This window comes from Staurois parvus, unplaced genomic scaffold (genome assembly GCF_062004578.1).
Source record: "Staurois parvus isolate SC_StPar_1 unplaced genomic scaffold, SC_StPar_1.0 ptg000133l, whole genome shotgun sequence".
In the NCBI taxonomy this organism is placed as follows: Eukaryota; Metazoa; Chordata; class Amphibia; order Anura; family Ranidae; genus Staurois; species Staurois parvus.
The window spans coordinates 14,462,097-14,485,399 of NW_028317929.1; the positions used below are offsets into that span (position 1 = coordinate 14,462,097).

General features: G+C 40.0%; 1 protein-coding gene across 1 annotated transcript in view; it reads right to left on the minus strand.

Moving 5' to 3' along the window:
* HSPA4 (heat shock protein family A (Hsp70) member 4) overlaps positions 1 to 23,303 on the minus strand; it is a 51,193-nt gene that overhangs the window by 22,995 nt on the left and 4,895 nt on the right. Inside the window, exons 2-4 of the mRNA XM_089673039.1 lie at positions 5,790 to 5,847; positions 3,875 to 4,015; positions 3,156 to 3,278 (exon numbers count right to left, since the gene is read on the minus strand). Coding sequence (XP_089529165.1) covers positions 3,156 to 3,278; positions 3,875 to 4,015; positions 5,790 to 5,847 — 322 coding nt within the window. The remainder of the gene's footprint in view (positions 1 to 3,155; positions 3,279 to 3,874; positions 4,016 to 5,789; positions 5,848 to 23,303) is intronic.

Consider the following 23,303-nt stretch of genomic DNA (forward strand, 5'->3'; position numbering starts at 1 on the left):
CCAGAAATATGCATAAGACCAGCAGCTCTCCCCCTCCTCATTAGCTGAAAGACAGCATCAGGAGTCGTTGGCTCCCGTTGGTGTCAATCACAGCCAGTGAGGAGAGAGTAGGGGGCGGGGCTTGCACAAGTGCCCCCCTTAGCAGCGACTTACTATTGAGGCAAGTGTACAATCCAAAAGCACACATTCCTGCGTTAAAAATGGCTGTGTGTATAAAAGGGTGCTGCAGCGACTGTCAACTGAAACCGAACAGAATCAGCAAGGGAGAATGTCACCAACACACCGAGGATCACCAAGATGGGTCCAAAAGTTTTAAGCAAAGATAACAGTTACAGCAAGGCAACGTGTCGGAGTCTCGCAGGACCCCTTTATCAGGCATGTGACCAAGGCTTTTACAAAAGGGGATGAGCCAGGAGCGCTGGTAGGGACCAGAGAACAGGAGGATTGGGGCTGCTCTATGTAAAACCTAGCACAGAGCAGGTAAGTAGAACTGGTTATTTATTATTATTAATAATGTTTATAATCACTTTAAAAAGCAGAGCTCCAGTCATCTTGTATTTTTTTTTTTTTTTTAAATTACCCCCGCGATTGTTGCTGCAACTGTACTATAATCGTCATGCTGTATATTTGTTTGGGGCTTTTTTTTTTTTTATATAAAATTCAGCATTACCTACAGTACCCCGTGGATCATGTAAGTGGCCATTGAACTAACTGTGGCGTACTATGTGTATTGCAGGTTGCCAAGGCAATGGCAGCGTCTGAGGAATTTCCCGCCCTGTTATGGCAACTGGCAACCTGTCAATCAATCATGCGCCTACCTCCCCCTGGCATTGCATCATTTCTGTTTTTGAAATAAAGCAATGCTAGAAACGGAGGATACCCTTTGACTCCTGATGATACCGATATCCTAGGAGTCAACAGGAAAAAGGAAAGGTAGAACAGAAGTGGAACAATTACTTACATCTAAGGAGGTACTAAAACTAAACAAACCAAAAAAATGACAATATCCAAAAATTAATGGCACAGGGATGGGCGACAAATGTTTCTATGGTTGCAAAATAGGGTGGAACTCTTAAAGTAGCAGTAAACTCTTATTTTTACCTACCGGTAAGCTGACAATAAGGCTTCCCTGTAGGTCCAATGAACATCTCCTAAACATACACAGTTTAGGAGATAGCCCAGTGAGCGGCAGCCGGTGATGTCACCAGGGCAAGCGTTCTGAAGAAACGGGCATACCTGTGCTGTTCCTTCAGAGGTGTGCGACATGGCTGACACTCCCGCAGGCATGCGTAGGAGTGACGTCATCACAGATTGGCCATTTAAGTGGCCGCAGACCACAATCCCAGAGGAAGGACTGGGTGAAAATAGAAGCCTCTGCAGCAGCGACAGCAGGCCACTGGAGGGTTTCATTTTCAGGCAAGTCTTTCATAATGTGCTAGTATGCGGTGCATACTAGCACATTATATTGCCTTACTACTGCATATTATATTGCCTTACTACTGCTTTAAAGTATTGAAGCCAGATTGAGAATTCCTCCTTCATGCTGATCACCGGATTCAGACCGCTAAAAAAAGGGGTCTCCAAACTTTCTAAACAAAAGGGCCAGTTTACGCTTACTGGAAAATGCTTCGACATAAGTGGGTCTAAACAATGCCCTATCTTTGGTGTCACTGGGTGAAAAAGAATCATGCCCCATTGTTGGTGTCAGTGGGGAGCATTGTGCCCCATTGTTGGTGTCAGTGTGGAGCATTGTGCCCCATTGTTGGTGTCAGAGAATGAAATACTGCTCAAAGGGCCAGAAAAAAAAAAAAAAAAAAAAAAAGGAAGAGGCAAAGAGCTGCAGCCAGCCCACAGGCCAGTTTGGAGACCACTGCAAGCCTGACACAGAAAACAATCAGCATGTTCAGAAGGAGTTCATTAAAGGCAACCCCCCACTTGTTAACCACTTCCCGACCGGCCGTTGTATATAAACGGCCGGACGGTGGCACTGCAGGGTCGGGTGGCCGTCTATAAACGGCCTCCCTGGGAGCGCGCAGCACCGCGATCCGGTGCCCGCTGTGTCCTCCGGACACAGTGAAACACCGATCGTCGGACGGGACCGCTGTACGAGGTCCCGATCATGTGATCACTGATTGGCCAATCAGTGATCACATGCAAAGTAGTAAGCAAGATGTCACTTCTGACATCATTGCTTACTATGTGTGAAATCTGTGAATGATCACAGAGGTCACATGGTACAAGGCTATTCACAAAAGCCTTGTACCATGTGACAAGCTGTGACCAATCACAGCTCACTCAGTTCTTCTCAATGAGTGCATGAATGCACACAGAGAGAAAGAGAAATGATTGCTTTTACATCCTATATGGGTGTAAAAGCAATCAGTGTAAAAAAAAAAAAAATCTTCATCACCCCTCACAAGTAGTACAGTGTCACCATGGTGACACTGTACTGCTAGGGTGACAGTATGTAAAAAAATAAATAAATAAATAAAAAATAATATAAAAAAATAAAATAAAAATGTAAAAAAAAAATGTTTAAAAATTATAAATTTTTGCTTATAAACTAATTTGGATTTTTTTTTTTTTACTAAAAAGATAACGGAATAAATTTTGGCTAAGATTTATGATGAAATATTATTTATTTGCAAAATTTTATTAAAAAAAAAAAAACACTTTTTTTCAAAATTTTTGGACATTTCATTTACATAGTAAAAAAAATACAAATCCCAGTGGTGAATAAATACCACCAAAATAAAGCTTTATCTATCTCAAAAAAATGGTAAAAAATTCATTTGGGTACAGTGTTGCATGACCGCGCAATTGTCATTCAAAGTGTGATAGCGCTAAAAGCTGAAAATTGCCCTGGTCAGGAAGGGGGTAAAAGTGTCCGGTCTGGAAGTGGTTAAACACTGCTGCCTCATGAATGTAAAAAAAAAAAAAAAAAAAAAAAAAAAAAAAAAAAAAAAAAAAGGATTTCAGGTACTGACTGAACCTGGTATGCAGATTCAATCAACGCCCAATTATAAGAATATGAAGAATTGAAATATAGAATGTAAAGGAAGTTGGAAAGGCATGCATACACAAACTTTTTACACCACAATCCCTGCACTCTTTGCTAAACACGAAGTTAAGCCTTATGACAAAAAGATACTTACTGCAACAACACAGTCTACTACAGGCTTCTTTAATGCACTTTCTGCAGTTTCTTTAAGTTTGGTCAGTAGCATGGCAGTCACCTGCTCAGTAGTAAAGGTTCTCTCCTCCTCCAAATACATGAGCTAAAAAATAAAAAAATGTGGTATTATATTTTGGCATTGAAAAACAAACCCTGTACAGCATCTGGAAAATGGTAGTCTTCTCTTGACTGGATCCCCAAACAAGCGTTTAGATTTCAACTAAAATGGTAAAGGTTACTTAACAGGTGGTGCTGCCGACAATTCAATGGGATTTTAGCAATGCCATCTTAAATAGGTACTGTTGGAATGCAAATTCTGATACCATATTAGCATTTCCCGGGCTTACCACCTCCCTTGGTTAAACCCTTCAACTACAATTTAGGACTAGGTTCTACATTATTTTTGCTGAAGGCTCTCGTGGCATAGGTGGCCTACTGGTATTTATGCTAATGATGGTATAGTCTTCAGCTCATTTAACCACACAAGCCTCGCACTAAATCATAGAACAGGAACCATCAGACATGCAGAATAAATTCTGTATACAGCAACAATATATTAATGAAAATCTCAGATTCAAATTATGTAATAAGCGCACATGGAAAAACTGGGTACTAAACCTATTTAAAAGCCATGAAGAATTGCCATTGAAACCAGACAAACCCTACTAATGAAAGAGCATTTAAAAACTTTTTATTTACCTTGAAACCAGTGGAGCCCATTGGCAGCTCAACAAGCTCACAGGCCAAACCAGGCTTCTCAGCCTGGACAAATGGGTCAGTGTAGGCTCGCCCATGAAACCTTTTAAAGCCTTGCAGCGTGTTCTTTGCATTGGAAATGACCTAGAGAAAACAAAGCCAAAAAGTTACTCAGCATGTTTTTGGCTGCTGACATAAGCAAGAGGAAATATTGAAGTACAAACAAGTCTGTATCAACCATAGGAAATGAACAATGCAAAAAAAAAAGAAAAAGACAAAACCATTAGCTTAGGGGAGAAGTGGCTGAATGTACTGCGTAATACATTTTTATATTACTATAAAAAACTTAACTAGAATCACCCAGTGAACTTGGATTTGTGAAGTTTTTTGGAATAAAAGTTTCAGAAACAATGTGGCCAATTTAGAACATGTGTCAGATGAATAGGTTTTTGTCCATGGATTCAATCAATAAGTAAATGACAGAAGCAATGTGAATGGTTGCTATGAGCAGTGCATTTCTATTTTTATAGCTACAGCAATACCTCGGTTTACGAATTTAATTCATTCTGCAGGACTTTTCGTATAGCGAAAAATTTGTAAACCGAAACACCGTTTCCCATAGGAATGCACTGAAAACCAATTAATCCCTTCCGGAGGTCACAAAAAAGTAAAACGCTACTAAAATACCGAATAAGTTATTTTATTAAGTCATGCAGTATTTTAGTAGTGACAACCATGTGTTAATGTTTCAGCTGTCAGCGGGGTTCCCCACTGACAGCTGAATGTAAAATAATTGCCAGCAATTAAAAAAATGTTGTGGGGTTCCCCCTCCTATCCATACCAAGCCCTGTCCCCCGCAGAAGATCCAACGCCAATCACAATGAACGCAGTCACCGCTGCTGACCCGGGTGGCCCCGCCCCTTACATATGTGAGAACTGTCAAGCTAGCTCAGAGGGCTGAAAGCCATTTTCGGAAATTTTTTTTTTTTTCTTTTTTTGGGTCGACGGCGGGCATCTGGATTGATGTTGGATCTACTGCGGGGGACATTCTTTACGTTTTTTCTTTTAATAAAGGACTTGTCAAAGATCGTGTCCTGTCTTATTTCACACTACACTTTTTGTGAATGAGTAGCAGTACCATGTACCCCATACTCATTCACATGGGGGGGTTGGGATCTGAGGGATCATGTTGAGGGCATGTGGCCAGGTATGGTTTAGGAGGGGGGCGCTCACTCTTGCCCTCCCCCTTTTCTGACCTACCTGACTGCATGCTTGGATAAGGGTCTGGCATGGATTTTGGGGGGACCCCCCACGCCATTTTTTTTAAATTTTGGCATGGGAATTTTCCTCAAAATCCATACCAGACCTGAAGGGCTTGGTATGGATGAGAGGGGGGACCCCACGCCATTTTGTTTATTATTGTGCTGGTTTTTAAATGTAATTACCGCTTTTTTTTTTCTTCACTATAGCTCAGAAATTCAACTGTCACTTCCCCCCCAGCTAAAAGAGAAAAAAAAGTTTTTTTAGTTTATTTCCCCAAGTTAAAAGATCCTTTTAGTTTCTTAAAAGCAACAAAATTTCCTGCAACTCTGGGGAAAGTGACAGCTAATCTTGTGAGCTATAGTGAAAAATAAAAAAAAATAAAAAAATAAAATCAGCAATTGCATTTAAAAATCAGCACCGACATACACTTCATACTGCAAAAAAAAAAAAAAAAAGAATTTGTAAACCAAGGCATTATTTTCAATGGATTTTCATTTGTAAACCGAAAATTACGTTAACCAAGGCATTCGTAAACTGAGGTACCACTGTATTTGCCACTTTTTTTTGTCCACTGTATTTGGACAAAAAACAAAAAAAAAAAAAAAAAACACACACCATAGGGCTTTATAGATTTCATAGGTAGATTGAAGCTTACTTGACTTTTTGCTGCTGCTCCAATGGATCTGCTTTTAGGACCAAATGAAATGCATGACCTATGAGACAGAAACAGAGACTAAAATGAAGCACAATATAAAAGACACTGGATGCATTCTCATAGCATTTAATACTTCAAACTACTTTCTACCTTTTATCATATTACTAGGTAATGCTTAAATGATACAAATTCCATTATATCAGCTCAGTTCAAGGTCTCTGATTTAAAAGGATGAGTTCACCTTTTAACAAAAAAATAAATGCACTTTTTTTGCAGGTAAAAAATAAACATTTATTTTTTGTTTCTAGAGCCTGTAAAGCTCTGCACCAGCAACTTGTAGTGTCCTCATTCCCAGAATACTGGCCGGGCGGTTCACCTTTTTTGTTTCAAAATTTTTTGTCGATAGGAAAAAGTTTGCGGATATTGGGGACTGTGTGTACTGCAGATGGGGGGGATAGGGGGGCGGCGGAGAAATGCAGGAGAGGAGCAGTGTATACAGTGACTTGCTGTCACTATATGTTAGTGCTGGTTTTTAAATGCAATTGCTGTTTTTTTTTTTCCCTTCACTATAGCTCAGGGAATCAGCTGTCACTTTCGAGCTAAAAAGAAACAGTTTATTTTTAGTTTCTTATCCGAGTTAAAAGAAAGAAAGAGGACCTGTCACTTCTATGCTATCAAATAGGGGACTATTTGTCCCCTATGCGATAGCAATAAAATCAGAAGTTAAAATTTTTTTTTTTTTTAAATATATACATGAAAGTAGAAAAAAAAATAAAAATAAAATTAAAGCCTTCCCACGTACGCAGACATTTCAGTTTGGTTTTCGGCCACATGCATTCTGAATTTACGATTTCGGTTTTGGCACCAGAATCTTCATTTTGGCGCACCACTACTTTTTGGTATTTGGGACAGGAAAATTGTTAGTGAACTAAGGAAATAGTTCAACACCTGATGTGATTCACAATCCCTACACCTGCCCTTCTCCTCCAGGTGATTGCTCCGGCTCACCTCTGTAGTTTCATTCTTTTCCAATGTGCAAACTGCAATGTGCCAAAATGCCCCCATGAGCTATTTTGCTGTGTTTGTCTCATGTGGGGCTGCCCATTGAAATCAATGGGCTGCCCTATGCATGTCATGGAAAATGCACCAAATAACATGTGCTCCTGCTACACAGTGCGAATGGGGCCTGAAAGTGAAATTGTGTTTACACCCTCCTGCTCCCTGAGCTGGACCTGGTTTACAAGAACATCTATAGCCGAGTATCTCCCTTCCCATGCATTTTTATAAAGCTGGCCATACACTGCAGTCTGATTGTACAATCTCTGTACAACTTCCTTTAGATTGACCAAAGCTATGTAAAAAGGAGGACCCACCAGAACAATCCATTCAATCAGGCAGCCCCTTACACTACATAGCTGATGGCAGAAGGAAAGGAAGGAAGGAAAGGAAAGAAAAGGTATATTAAGGAGGGAGGTGTGGTTCACAGATGTAAAAACACACCTTTATTCTGTGATGCAGTAAAGCAGTGCATGATGGGATATAAAATTGCCTGGATGACCCCATGATGCCACAGGAAGTCAGGTCTCAAAGAACTTTTTTCAAATTTTGAACAGAGAGGTGAAGATTCAAAGTCTATTTATTACAAAAAGTCAAATTCTATCTGAAAAGGTGAACTTAGCCTTTACAGGGATGTGCAAATCATATCGTTGGTTGCCCAGGACAGTTGCAGGCACCAGTTTTTTTTTGTTTGTTTTTTTAATTTTTAGCCCTGCTGTGGGCAAGCAGCCTCTTTAGCCTGGGTTCACACATGTACAGAAATCGCAATGCTTCTTTGTGAATACCATTCCAGTTTCTGTGCAATTTCATTACTCTCTCTCCACAACCGCAATGCAAAAGACACCTGTCAATAGCAATCCTATATAAACATTTCTCTCCGCATGCCACTCTACTCTATCACTTGCAAGTCTGGAACACACAGCTACAAGCTCACACAGGACCGTTTACGTAATACCACTCAAAACACAAGCCTGTCATGCAAATCTGTGTGTTTGAAAACGCATGTCTGAACCAGGTTGGCTTCATTAACACCTGGGCATTTTGGGATTGCAGCAGAATTGTTGTAATTCTGCCCGGAATCGCAAAATGCATGTTCAGATGCCATTATTTTCAATGGCACCTAAAATGTGATGCGGTTCTTTCTGGACGACAAGCTTCACGCAACGTTATTTGCCGCAAGTAAATCATGCTACAAAGCTGCACCACGTTTTATGTGCCATTAAAAATAAATGACACTTGAACCTGCATTTTGAGATTGTAGTGCATTTTGAGAATATGAACAGAATCGCAACGATTCTGCCACAATCCCAAAACACCCAGGTGTGAATGGAGCCTAATGGAGTGGACGTCAGAGCTTGATTCGGATGCTCAGCAGGAGCTAGTACTGAGCACCCAAGTGCTTCCGTGTGCCAGGGTATCCTGAAGGAATAAAGTTTTTTGTTTTTTTCCCCTCATTGAGGCCGGCTCCTTATTTACTCGATCAGCAGATGCACTTTTGCTGAGCATTAAAAGAGCCCAACACTCCTCTTTCCTGACCAGAACCCAACTGGTGCTCATCACACTGCAAGGTCTCTCCCCTGCCTGCTAGTTCCTGGGTGCGGTGCTGAAGACATGCAGGGCGGTGAGGAGAAAAACAGCGCAATGTTAAAAACATTCCAAGTTTAAGTCATCTTAAAGCCCCTTTTGTTTTTAGAAGCCCCAAACATTCCTAAAAGCACCTGTGCCTTATAAAAAATGTCAACACACACTTTTTAATTTTTTTTTCTTTAATCAGGATGAGTAGATAGGGAGCCCAATTTAGACCCTTGGACAGGAAGTTTTCAAAATAATTTCTAGATCCCTGCCTTTAATGACGAACATCAATAAAACAGATCTTTAAAGACAAATCTAAATGCTAATGGGCTGCCAAATGACCATTTTTTTTATGGTCATCAAAACAAGTGTCAAGAGACAAGAACCAAAACACGATACCAACTGGCATAGGAACCTATAGTAATGTGCTCTCCCTATACCATTTACCAGCATATATCATATCAACAGCAAACCTTAGTAACCCCTATTTGGAGGGAGAAAAACAGCATGGTGAAGGTTTTCTACCTAAACGCAGGTAATGCAATAAGGTAAAAAAAACCCTTTTGACTTCAGAGCCACTTAATCCACAAAAATGTCATATTTTACTTTACCAGTCCTTAAATATGTTGGCAGCATTAGCTTTTTTTTTTTTTAAGGCGTTGCTGTTTTTTTTTTCACCTGATTATCTGCCCATAACACACCTCCTGTCTTAGGGTGATTTCATTCTATAGAAGGAACAATGGAGCCACCACTGGAAAACACCAACCTGTCAAGGGGGTAGCATTAGATGCACTATTAGATAAATAGCCACTATTAATGTAAAGTGCCAAATACAGCAAGCCCTGTTCCACGGGACCAACTGTACCCAATTACAGCTGCCACAATGTAAACAAACAAAAGGTCCTTTTTCACTTACCACCTCTCATTACCTCACACAGAAACCGTATGTGAGGAAAGGAGAGTCAGTTTGTGCTGGATCAGTAAGTTTGTTTACATACTGTGACCATTACAGTATCACACACAAATACCCAGAACTGCCACACCAGTCATCCACGCCAATGCAGCCTCATCAGTGCCCTGATCAGCCACGCCAGTGCAACCTCATCAGTGCCCTGATTCAGGCACATCTGCCCCAGTGTCACTGCAGTATGGTGTCACCAGAGCCAGCCATATCCAAAAAAGTTTTACACAAGCCAGAACCCATTTCAAATCCTCAGCATGACAGAGCTCTCACTATCCAATTCAGATTCGGAGTACAGAATGTATATCAGGGTATAATTCTAACAATGCATGCTGTGTGTAAGAAACAGAAGAGGAGACATATGGAGTATATGCGCTTATATTCCATTAAAATATGCATTTCTTTACTGGTTTACGCTATAGAGTGTTTTTTCTTTTCCATGATGCATATTATATATATATATATATATATATATATATATATATATATATATATATATACATATATACACACACACACACACACATACACACAGTGGGGATCGAAAGTTTGGGCACCCCAGCTAAAAATTTGTATTAATGTGCATAAAGAAGCCAAGGAAAAATGGAAAAATCTCCAAAAGGCATCAAATTACAGATTAGACATTCTTATAATATGTCAACAAAAGTTAGATTTTATTTCCATCATTTACACTTTCAAAATAACAGAAAACAAAAAAATGGCGTCTGCAAAGGTTTGGGCACCCTGCAGAATTTATAGCATGCACTGCCCCCTTTGCAAAGCTGAGACCTGCCAGTGTCATGGATTGTTCTCAATCATCGTCTGGGAAGACCAGGTGATGTCAATCTCAAAGGTTTTAAATGCCCAGACTCATCTGACCTTGCCCCAACAATCAGCACCATGGGTTCTTCTAAGCAGTTGTCTAGAAAACTGAAACTGAAAATAGATGACGCTCACAAAGCTGGAGAAGGCTATAAGAAGATAGCAAAGCGTTTTCAGATGTCAATATCCTCTGTTCGGAATGTAATTAAGAAATGGCAGTTATCAGGAACAGTGGAAGTTAAAGCAAGATCTGGAAGACCAAGAAAAATATCAGACAGAACAGCTCGCAGGATTGTGAGAAAAACAATTCAAAACCCACGTTTGACTGCACGATCCCTCCAGAAAGATCTGGCAGACACTGGAGTTGTGGTACACTATTCCACTATAAAGAGATACTTGTACAAATATGGTCTTCATGGAAGAGTCATCAGTAGAAAACCTCTTCTACGTCCTCACCACAAAAATCATCGTTTGAACTTTGCAAATGAACATATAGACAAGCCTGATGCATTTTGGAAACAAGTTCTGTGGACCGACGAGGTTAAAATTGAACTTTTTGGCCGGAATGAGCAAAGGTACGTTTGGAGAAGAAGGGGCACAGAATTTATTGAAAAGAACCTCTGTCCAACTGTTAAGCATGGGGTTGGATCAATCATGCTTTGGGGTTGTGTTGCAGCAAGTGGCACAGGGAACATCTCACGAGTAGAAGGAAAAATGGATTCAATAAAATTTCAGCAAATTTTGGATGGTAACTTGATGCCATCTGTGAAAAAGCTGAAGTTAAAGAGAGGATGGCTTCTACAAATGGATAATGATCCTAAACACACCTCGAAATCCACGGGGGATTACATCAAGAGGCGTAAACTGAAGGTTTTGCCATGGCCTTCACAATCTCCTGACCTCAACATAATTGAAATTCTATGGAAGACCTTAAAAGAGCAGTGCGTGACAGACAGCCCAGAAATCTCAAAGAACTGGAAGACTTTTGTAAGGAAGAATGGGCAAAGATACCTCAAACAAGAATTGAAAGACTCTTGGCTGGCTACAAAAAGCGTTTACAAGCTGTGATACTTGCCAAAGGGGGCAGTACAAGATATTAACTCTGCAGGGTGCCCAAACTTTTGCAGATGCCATTTTTTTGTTTTCTGTTATTTTGAAAGTGTAAATGATGGAAATAAAATCTAACTTTTGTTGACATATTATAAGAATGTCTAATCTGTAATTTGATGCCTTTTGGAGATTTTTCCATCTTTCCTTGGCTTCTTTATGCACATTAATACAAATTTTTAGCTGGGGTGCCCAAACTTTCGATCCCCACTGTATATATATATCCCCAATAGAGTTGTGATCTGTGGGAACATAGAGGTGCAGTTGTTTGAATATGTACCTACGTGAACATGGATATCCTGTGGAGTTTATAGAGCACTGTTTTTCCACTCATTACAGGGGTCATTCAATTCTAGTAAGCCCCCCTCTTTTACACACCGAGGTGGCATGCTACTTTGACACAAGAAAGCTTTTGGGATTTACATTAGTCCTCTTCTTGTTGCACATCGAAGATTGCTCAATACATCTTTTGGCTCTTCACTTGGGACTTTTAGTTTTTTTTCCACTTTCAACGCTTTTATATTGATATAATTTGAAGATATTGGTTTTTGTTATACACGTGTTTATGGGTTGAATATCATGTCACTGTGATTTCATAGTGCTGCACTGCTGGTTGTAATATATTACGAGTGTTTTTGGATTTAGATATGGATTATAAATGTTTCCTTTGTAGGACTTCTGTCATTGAGGGATGGTATTGCTACAGCTGGAGGTGTCTGCTCAGCTACAGAACTCCATTATAATGTCTCTCAAATATCGGTTAAGCATTCCACTCACGTCAAATAACTGGGTCACCAACCACAGGCCCTGGTGGTCAAAATTCCATTCACTAAGCTAAACTGACAAAAACACCTTTTATAGTTTCAAATAATATCAGCTTAATTTCATCTCCACCATTCTTCAGCAAGGGTACAACTAAGTGGAAGCCAATTGAATGTAAACTGTTGCTTTTTGTTGGTAGCTGCCAAAGGGTTAATCTCCATGTAGATGTTTTAAAGGACCATATACCTACTACCTGTAAGAATACCCCGTACTATAAGAAATCAAGGATTCGTATGAACCACTGATCTCAGCATCTGATTGGCTGTGCTTAATCTCTGCAAGTGTACGTGTAAGTTTGAACATGTGCAGAATGACACACATTCGGTAACAAAGCATAAGTTAGTCATTTTACATTTGATTATATTGTGCAACAGCTCTTCGTTGCACTGTATTTGGCATGAATAGACAGGGGTTTAGGGTATCTCTGTTATGCATTGTCTCTACACTCGTGTGTGGACAGGATGCAGATATCATACATTGTATATGGGAATGGAGTTTTGTTAAAGTAGATGTAAAGTCTAACTGGAAGACATTTAGGCCCCATTCACACTATGATGCATCACGTAAGGAATCACACAGTCGCACTTTTTTTTTTGCACGTTGTCACGCTACATGTGCAGGGTAGCCCTGATCATTATAATAGACTGCCCTACACGCATTAAGTAGCTCATGCAGCTTTTTGAGCGTCAAGGGTCAAGTGATTTTCCACACAAAAGCCACGCATCTATTTGCTACCTTTGCGGTACAATTACGTTTTATATGTTCTTATGGTCATGTTGATCAGGTGCAGAAAAATGCCAATCACAACACACGAGGGGAGTTTTACTAAAACTGGTGCAGCTGTGCATGGTAGCCAATCAGCTTCTAACTTCAGCTTGTTCAATTAAGCTTTGGCAAGAAAACCTGGACGCGGATTGGTTACTATGCAGAGCTGCACCAGATTTTGCACTCTCCAGGCTTAGTAAATAACCCCCATACTGTGACTGAGGCCTAGATGATATTGCGTTAAAGAGATTTAATAGGTTACAATAAATTAACAGACAACATGCCATCTATATAATACAGTGAATATCAAACATTTGTAAATGTCCTTTCACATTGCAAAGTCAATGAGGGCAATTCCTTATCCTTGCTACAAGCAGAGGCCAAACGTAAAACCAAAATTTTTACCCCGTCCAATTACTTGCAGAAGGTGTTGTAATTGCATTAGTCTGGACTTTTGGCTTTCCTAGAAATTTTGGTTCCTTCTCTTCAGCCACCAACCAGCATCAGGCCTGCCATAAAAGTGTAACCTAATTGGTGGCTATGGGGAAATAACTCCAGTTCTAAGCTCAGTGTGTAAGAATGTTAGTATAGTAGGCTGCAAGAGATTTACAGAAAATCTGCTCTGGAAGAAATATATATTGGTTTCAGACTGTGATTTAGGTATGCTAAATGGTAGAGATGCGCCACAAATAGGGTTAATAAAAAAAAAACCAAACACAGATGATGATGGCAAGCTGCGTCCCACAGACTTCAATGCAAAAGCGTGTGCCATGGACTTCAATGCAAAAATCTCCAGTCAAATTAATTTTTTTAGAAAAAAAATTAAACAAAAAACGGTTTCCGTTTTCAGCCAAATGCATCCTAAATTTTTCGTATGGAAATGTTTATTTTGTTGTACCAATAGTCATCAGTCATGCTGCTCCTTTGACAATTACATACTTAATCAGTAGCTCAGGAAGTACTGAAACCTTAAAGTGGTTGTAAAGTTGAAGGTTTTTTACCTTCATACATTTTATGAAAGTAAAAAACCTGTGTGCTACTCTACCTACAGCCACCCTAATACTCACCTGAGCCTGTTCTTGATCCAGCAATGTTCACACGTGCCTTGGCTGCCCTGGTTCCCTCTCTACTCATTGGCTGAGACATAGCGTTGGGAGCCATTGGCTCCCACTGCTGTCAATCACAGCCAGAGGAAAAAGCAGGGGCAGGGTACAACCATGGCTCTCTGTGTCTTATGGATGCATAGAGCAGAGCTCGGAAGCAAGCGAGCATGTGCCAGGACCCTCATAGCAAGCAGCTTGCTATTGGGGGCACTGGTCAAGGGGGAGGACAAGCAGCTGGAGACCTGAGGAGGATCAGGGCTGCTCTGTGCAAAACCACTGCACAGAGCAGGCAAGTATAAAGTTTGTTTTTTTTTTCTTGAAAAATAACCAAACCTTTGTGTCTTCAGAGAAAAAGATTGACATTATCACAGGGGGACTGTAGGTGATCAATGAACAGCATGGTAGCTCTTGATTAACTGTTCCTCACACCAAATCCAGCAATGGCAAAGGACCTGGAGGGGGCGAGTAATGCCAACTTTACCAGATATAGAGAGAGAGAAAAAAAAAAAAAAAAAAGAAGGACTGTCTACATAGGTAAGAGGAGATGGGAAGGGTGTGTGTGCGTGTGGTTGGGGGGAGGGGTTAAAAAGTTTGTTTTATTTAGAGTAGGGCTTTAAAACATTCATGGATAGCTGTGAAGAATTTGACTAGATTACATTATTTATGGAAAAACTGACCTTTTATATTTCCTCTGTGCTCTATCTACACCGTGGAGCGGCTTACAAAATCCAAAATTTGTTTGCACATACAAATCCTTTACTAGATGGTATTGTTACTTATGTCGACAAAGGTAATTATGTAACACACTATTACACCTCTGCTAGCTCTTTAGCAACATGCAGCAACAAATGTTGCATTTGTCTGCAATACTATCTACTTGTCTTTTTCAACCTGCCTAGCATGAAGGAATTCTTGCAATAGTTTTCATGTCTCAGAAAACCCCAGTTAATAATTACTATAGCTACAGCTCATGGTACACTAGTGTAAATAGCAAGGTGAAATATAAGAATAAATGAAAGCATATGGAATGTGGCATACTTAGCCAGTACCTTGGTACCAAGGGCTGCTCAATAAAAGAAAATTATTTTCAGTAATAATGAAATAAACAAATAATGACCAAAAAAGAAAGGCAGACCATGAAAACGGTACTGCTCCTTTACATTGGTGGTGAGCAGCAGACTTATATTAGTCATCCGAGAAAGCAATGTCCCTTAAAGGATAAGGTCACCTTTGGAACATGCTACATGTTCCACCCGTTTTTAGGGTGGAACGTGTAACATGTTCCAATAGTCGTTGCAGCGCCTGCCACCCCCCTCTGACAGATAATACAGGGAGAAGTTTCCCCGTACTATCCGTAAGATTTTAAAACAATGTGGCCATGCAGAGCTCTGCCAACACGTCCGCGTCACTCATTCACAGAATTCTATGAATGTGTCTACAAGTCCCAGCATCCTTAGCAGCTGTCAGCTTGTAGTTTTCAATGAACTATCATGGTGCTGTGGAGCGCCGTGGTAGTTCATTCAAGCTTCCTGTCAGAATTTCTGCTTGCCCATACATCCCGTATGGCTAGCAGATATTCTGACAGGCCTGCAGGAGACCTGCATAGCATCAGCAATCTACTGATCACTGGTGCAATGCTTTACAAGCTCCTTTGGACAAAAAAAAAAAAAAAAAATATATATATATATATATATATATATATATATATATATATATATATATATATATATATATATATAACAAAATTTTCTTTACCTGCAAAAAAAAAAAAAAGTACATTTATTATGTTTGTCCAAAAAGTTATCTTATCCTCTAAACGGTCAGTATGCAGATTTTTACCGATCAGCCTGCAAGTATACAATATTCCTCCATTCATACTACACAGTGCGGATGGTCAAAAATCCCACTGCGTACATTCTAATCTGACAGCCAGACCCCACCTGCTGTCAAAATACTAGAACATGACTGAATCCGATTGGATACTGGACTGTTCAGATGACAGACAGACGTGTTCTGCCTGGCTCCTTTGATTTTTTTTTTTTTTTTTTTTAATCAAGAGATGTTGGACAGGAGGCAGCCAACAAGGTCATCCATTGAGCAAATTTTGGTAGATCAAGAACTCGCCAAAATTTGCTTTGTGTGTGACTAGCTTTACATCTCCTAGTTCCTAAGGTTACACAAAACCTTGGTTGAGCAAGACAGGTCCATATCAACGATGCCCAAATGCAAGATCTTGTTTTACCCGAGTGTTGGCTCCATAACAAATTATGATTTTGTTTTAATGCCTTTCCTTCACCTGCAGATTCTACAACTGGAATATAATCAAAATATAGAGAAGTGCTGTAATTTCCATTTCATTCATTACATCACAGCCCCCGACACTACTGGCACACTCTAACAGCTCCCACACACAAATAGGCAAGATTGTTTCATCCATTTATTGGTAAAAGATAATTCACTCAGTGATTACAGTAGGGTTGGTGTGGTATGCCTGTATATTCAGGACTTTTGACCTAATGTTTACTTGGCATCTCTCCCTCTATACAAGTGGGATGAGTCTATTGGTTCCAAATTATCTTCTATGTCTGCTTTAGGCTTCCAACATTACAAATAAACCCGACTAATAACATATGCTGAACATTGCACACTATATGGGATGCTGGGTGTCATTTAATGTTTTTTGATTGCCGATTCCTAATCACATAATCTGAGGAAGGGGCAAGTCCCTGAAACATGTTATGATGACCGGCTTCTCTCCTTTGGTTTGAGTGCTCCCCTAGGCTTCCAGTTTGCCCTCATCAGCACTTGTTCGGGTGGTCTCTCGCCAGGTGCATGACACAACCGTATCTGGGACATGTGACTTACGGAGGACACGCCCTCTCAGTGATCCCAGAGGCTGCCATCCACACACCCTGCCCAGTGTTCTGAGGCTCTTGGGCTGAGAAACCTACTGTTGGGTCCAGGATCAGATGTCATCCTCCAGCTGCTGGGAATGTGTTCCTCTTCTCTACAGGCTTGGTGATGTATCAATCTGAGCACTCCTACAATATAGGCTTTTTAACCCAACATTAAAGTGAATTTAGCTATTGCTGGGCTTGTGAATCCATTGATTTCCACAGGGTTGGGAGCGCTCCTTTATTTGTTTTGTGTTTAATGCAAAAATGTCTCCCACTGACTTCAATGCAAAATTGCCTGTCAATAGCAATCCTATATGAACAATTGTCTCCACATGCCACTCTACTCTATCACTGGAATGCACCGCTACAAACTTACACAGGACCCTTTCTGTAATTGCACTCAAAACGCAATGCATGCAGATCGCATCTGTGTGAACAACCTCAGTAGAAACACATATGTAGCCTGTCCTGCAAATATGTGCGTTTGTAAATGCATCCAGAATCCCATATATATGAATCAGGGAAGCGCCATTCACACCTAGGTATTTTAGGATTGTGGCATTTTTTCCAATGGCACCTAAAACGTGGTATGGTGTTGTTGTGCAGAAAATTGCTTGCGCTCCTTTTTGGGAGACAAGCTTCACATGATGCAAATTGCCATGCAGTAAATTGCACAATAATTATGGCAAAACCACATGGTGTTTTAGGTGCTCAGGTGTGAATGGGGCCTAATTGAGTGGACACCGGAGGTTGATTTGGCTGCTAAGCAGACACTAGTACTGAACACCCAAGTGCTTCCATGTACGATGATAACCTGAAGGAATAACTTTTTTTTTCCCCCCCCCTCATTGGGGCCGGCGCCTTATTTGCTCGCTCAGCAGATTTGCTTCTGCTGAGCGTTAAAAAAAAAAAAAAAAAAAAAAAAAAAAGAGAGCCCAACACTCCCCTTTTCATCACGAGCACCCTATCGGTGTTTGCAGACAGGGAGGTGAGGACAATGTTAAAAACATAAGTTTGTTTAAGTCGCCATAAAACCCCTTTCGTTTTCAAAAGCCCCAAACATTCCTAAAAGCACCTCAGATTTAAATACGGTTTTGGTTAAAATTATTTTTTTTATCAGGACAAGTAGATTGTCATGAGGGACAAGTAAATTAGAACCCCAATTTAGTCCCTTGAACAAGTAGTTTTTTGTTTTTTTAAATTTCCACACCTCTTGAGGGGAATGGGAAAGAGAAGGTAAAAGGAAGAAAAAAACAAAACAAAAAAAAAAAAAAAAAAACAAAAAAAAAACACACCATAATTTTGCTTGGGGTTTAAAACTACTTCGGGTTTATTTAGTTTGCTATTAACATCCAAACAGCCCATAACATACTACTCAAGATTTTTTATAATAGTTTCAAAGGAAATCTTAGGTTTTACTGACATTTTATTGTGTTGCATGTTGAGAACATTAGGAAGCAAGACCTGGAATGATTTTACAAAACCAGGGAAAGGTGTGTTCATCAAGAACTATACAATAACTAGCCTGCCAACTACAGCTTTATGACTCAGGATTTGTTCAGCCCTGTCTGGGTACAGATGAGTATGTGAACATTGCACTCACTGATAGTACGCACTTCATGAGGGGAAAAAAAAAAAAAAAAAAAAAAGGGAGGCAGTCATTGCTGGCCTCAATACACAACAGAAGGGATTGCTACAGTTGGTAGGGTAATGTATACATAGGACAGTGAGGGATGATTTGCTCAGCAAAACAACTAAAGGAGACCAGTCATTGAAGAAATATATGGGTTGCTATTATGGATCTCCATTGCCCTTACTGATGCTTGCTAGTGTGCTGCACTGACATTCATTGTTGACCACTTCAACCCATTCCTGCCCAGGTCAATTTTCAGCTTTCAGTGCTATTGCACAGTCATGCAACACTGTACTAGGTTTTTTTTTTTTTTTTTTAGCAAAACACACACACTTTCTTTTAAACAATTTGTCAAATAAGTAATTTTTCTTCTTCACTGATGAGGTACTGATGGGCACTGCTGAGGCAGTACTGGTGATCAGTGCCCTGATCATCACTGTAAAACAAAGTGCTGTCAGGATTGCCAGTTATTGGCTTTCCTTTCCTCACACAGTGACAGCGCTGAGAAAAGGAAAAGCCGGTAACTGACAAATCTGTTTGGGATTGGACACAGCCGATCACATGGTAAAGGGCCGCTGTGATTGGCCCTTTACCGCGATCAGGTTTTTTTTTTTACACTTCGATAGGTACATTATCTATATCAGTGATCGTTACCTTTGGATCTGCCAGACCTTTTCTGCTCATCAGCTATCTTTATTGTTAGTGTATTTTGTGTGGTCCAAGACAATTTTTTTTCAAATGGCCCAGGAAAGTCAAAAAGCTCGGATATCTCTGCTTTAAGACCAAGAACGTCCAAGTGTCCAAAAGGACACAGCAGTCACAGAGTGCGCCTGATGTGCACCCCAGGGGGGTCTATAGATGCCCTCCTATAACAAGTGAACCAAGCTGTAGCTATCTTTTGGCTATAGCGCAGTATTAAAGTGGTTAACCAGTAAAGCTGCATTGCAATGCCCCGTAGTGAATTATGTGCTGCATTGCACAAACTGTGTATTCACTTTTTTGGGCTCATCAGGCTGCTTTAATGCATGTCCCCTTCTGCAATAAAAAAAATACACCTATGTGCCTGGTCAGAGTCTTCTGTGGCATGTAAATTAAACTGCATGTGCAGCTCAGTTTACATTGCCAACACGAATCTGTGCGCTCGGGTGACTGAACCCTGCATGCTTGCAGGAGTTAAGTCAACCCATGCCAGCTGATGAAGATGCCAGTACCAGCGAGGGACCCTTCCCTGACTTCAGACCTTTACAGAGATGTTAAGTGTAGTGATTTTAGTTCCAACAAGCTGTCCAGCAAAAGTGGCAGGGGGATAACCAAACCATTTAACACTGACAGCTGTGCTTACAATGGTCAGTTTATACATTCATGTAAAATCCTAATATGAAAAGGAAACTTTTGCTGTGTCTGCTTAAGAAATGTTAGCTGGAGTCTGGCTTTAACTCATTAGTAAATTTTCTGGTGCATAGAACGCTACCCCTTCTAAAAGTTGACAGTGCTGCTTTCCAAGGGGGGCAATTGCTCCTTCATAGAGCACACAAATCCGAAGACAGATGTATGTTACTTGTGGGATCATTGGATGAAAAAGGAAACAAAAGCCTAAAAAAGAAAAAATAATCCAGCTTCCATATTGAAAGAACTGGTAAGCTGTGATATAGAAAATTTTTGTTTTTGGATTTAGATACACTTTAAACCAGGAGTGTTCAACCTGCAGCCCAAGACAGCTATGAATACAGCCCAACACAAAATCATAGAATTACTTACGATTGTAGATTGTTTTGTAAAAATGTATTGATACCTAGGGCCGGTTTACACCAGAATCCATGCTGTGCGCATGTTTCCTGCACCGTACAAGAGGCACTGTAGATGTGATCTGCAGTTGGTGTCATTTGTAAGTTAATGACATCCCAGTTTGCCCACACCGGACTGCATGGTACAAAAGTACCCCACGATCAGGTTGCAACGCGCTTCTAAAAGTAGTGCATGCATTACTTTTGGTGCGATGTGATTTCATGCGTTAGTTTATCAAAAATAGTGTCAAACATCGCACTAGTTTTATGTTCCCTCTTACTTTAATAAAAATATTAAAAAAAAAAAACAAAGTTTTTTTTTTTACTTTGATAGGTACATTATCTATATCAGTGATTGTTACCTTTGGAACTGCCAGACCTTTTCTGCTCATCAGCCATCTTTATTGTTAGTGTATTTTATGTGTGGCCCAAGACAACAATTCTTTTCCAATGTGGCCCACGAGAGTCAAAAAGCTCGGACACCTCTGCTTTAAGACCAAGAAAGGAGCGGCAATAGAAACCCATTTGTTCTTAAATGCAGCAGAGTACTATGTATTATGTTATTTAAAGCGAAGGAGACAAGTGTTGAACTGCAATGTGTACAATGGTTAATTTGTGCAGATTACCAGGCAAAAGGCTCCAAACACAAACGTATTACATTGTTTACCACACACTGAAGTAAATGTGATGCATTGCTTTTTGCTAAGAGCATGTGTGCAGTACTATTCATTTTCGATAGCACCCTAATTAAACTGCACTAGAATGCCTAGTAACACACCACTGTGCATTGGGATGTGTTGGGAAGAATAGTGTAGTTTCAATTTCAAGTCTGTTGTGGTGCAACATAACCCACCAGATTGAACCGGATAGGTCTGAATGGACTCTAAAAGCACAACACAATTACACAGTTACTCATATTACATGTTTACTACTGAATCTACAGTTTAATTTCAAATACTTAAAATAAAAGCTTATTTCATTTTAAAGGTTTAACAGTTCAAGCATTCACTACGGCAGAGCTATAGTAGTTACTATATGGTATGATGAGTCTTTTTTCCTCTTGGTACCTGTGTCCAAACACAACCAGTGACTGAAAAAAGGGAAAAAGGCACATCCATGCCAGAGATCACTGAGCCCTGTTTACATTAGGATGCACTCAGTTATTTTCAGTGGCTCTCAGTAACATGAGTGCTTAAAATAGATGTAATTTTTGTGAAAATAAAGGATTCTTAACCTAGCATGCCAGCTTTGTGACTTGTATCTTTAATTTGTTAAAAGGGCAGAGGAACAGCAAATGTACGCTTTTTATTGTTCAAAATAACCAAAATGTTTATTTGAAGTAAACCTTTCAAAAAGGTAAAGGATTCCTACTTTAAAGGCAGAGATAAAAGTATTAATACCTCTAATTAGTAAGGTTATGTCTAGATTCCTAAATGAAAAGCAAATTAAAGCGGAGTTCCACTCACGCTGTCAAAAAATAAAAAAAGTCAGCAGCTACAAAAACAGTATCTGCTGACTTTTAAAAAAATCAGCCACTTACCTGTCCCTCTGTATGTCCCCCGCAGTCTGTTTCACCTGCCATCCTGTATTCCAGGAGGCCAGCGTCTTCAGTGTGGGCACCCTGGCTGTGATCGCTTCGTTTGGGTGACAAGCTTTGTGTGATGTGGTTTGTAGCCATTTATACTGCACAGCGTTTGGGTACCATTCATTTATAATGGCACCTCAAACACGTGTGGCGCAGTTCGCCACTTCTGCAGTGTGATTGCAGTGGAATCGCAGGTAGAATTCTGCCCCTGATCCCAAATCGCCAGATGTGAACGGGACCTAAAAAGGAACCTTGCCTGCATGTATACATACGTACATACACACCAATATATAGAGCAATTTTATTGTTGATCAATACACAACTGAAAAAAGTTATGACGTCTGTACAACACGTATATATCACGCTGTTCCTCGTAACAAAATCTAACAGCCCTTTAACCACCTTTCTACTGCCATACTGTAAAACGAGACGAGAAAAAGGTGGGTGTATATTTATGGAGTGCCATTTACAAATAGGGCTTTAGAAATCACACTCGAGCGGCCAGTACATTCGTGAATGGCTGTGACCTAAGCCATCATTGGACAGGTCAGAACACAGTCATGATGTACAGGGCCAAAGTGGTTCTGTATTTTGTGAGCATTGTAAACCAATCCCAGCCATTAAAAGTATAAACACTTGGGATGAATGTTTCCAAACACTACCACATCAATAACAGGGGAAGCCACCTTCATTGGGAATAGGCTGTATGCTTGCAAACTAAATAGGAAAGATCGGTATATCAAAGAGAAAAGATGAGGGGCTTTAAAAGGATCACTGACCAGAGTTTTTTTTTTTTTTTTTTTTTTTTTTTTTTAAGCCTAACTCCATTGTTTTGTTATTTTAACTAGTAAGGAAATGCAATCTGATTGTGCAATCGTATTTATATCACCAAAACTATATAATAGCAGGATAAACCTACATGATCCAATCAAGGTCTATCAAGTCAAACAGGCCCTTATATTATATAGCTGATGGTACATCCAAAAGTAAATTGTACAAATCAGATTGTAGTGTGTGGTCAGCTTGAGAGAAATATCCTCAGTCACAAATGACAATTAAAAATGCGGCAGGATTTTCATTACTCCCATTGAGTCTATCTCAGGACCTCTATCTGGTCTACTCCCCCCTCCTTTTCAATAAGCAACACCTTACAAACAGCAATACCTCTGTTTTTACATTTGTCAATACTACCCAACAGCTTTCACAATTGTACTGCCCATATATAACTTCTGTCTACCTTTAAAATTCTCTGTATACTCATGAAACTCTTTAATAAGTCTATTATACAGGAACAAAGGAAAGCACTGAATATTTAAGTGGCTGTATTAGCATTGATCCCTCTCCTGATGCATGTTCCCAGTCACCAACCACCCCTATAGCATGTTCACAGTCTCTGGCCCTCTCCTG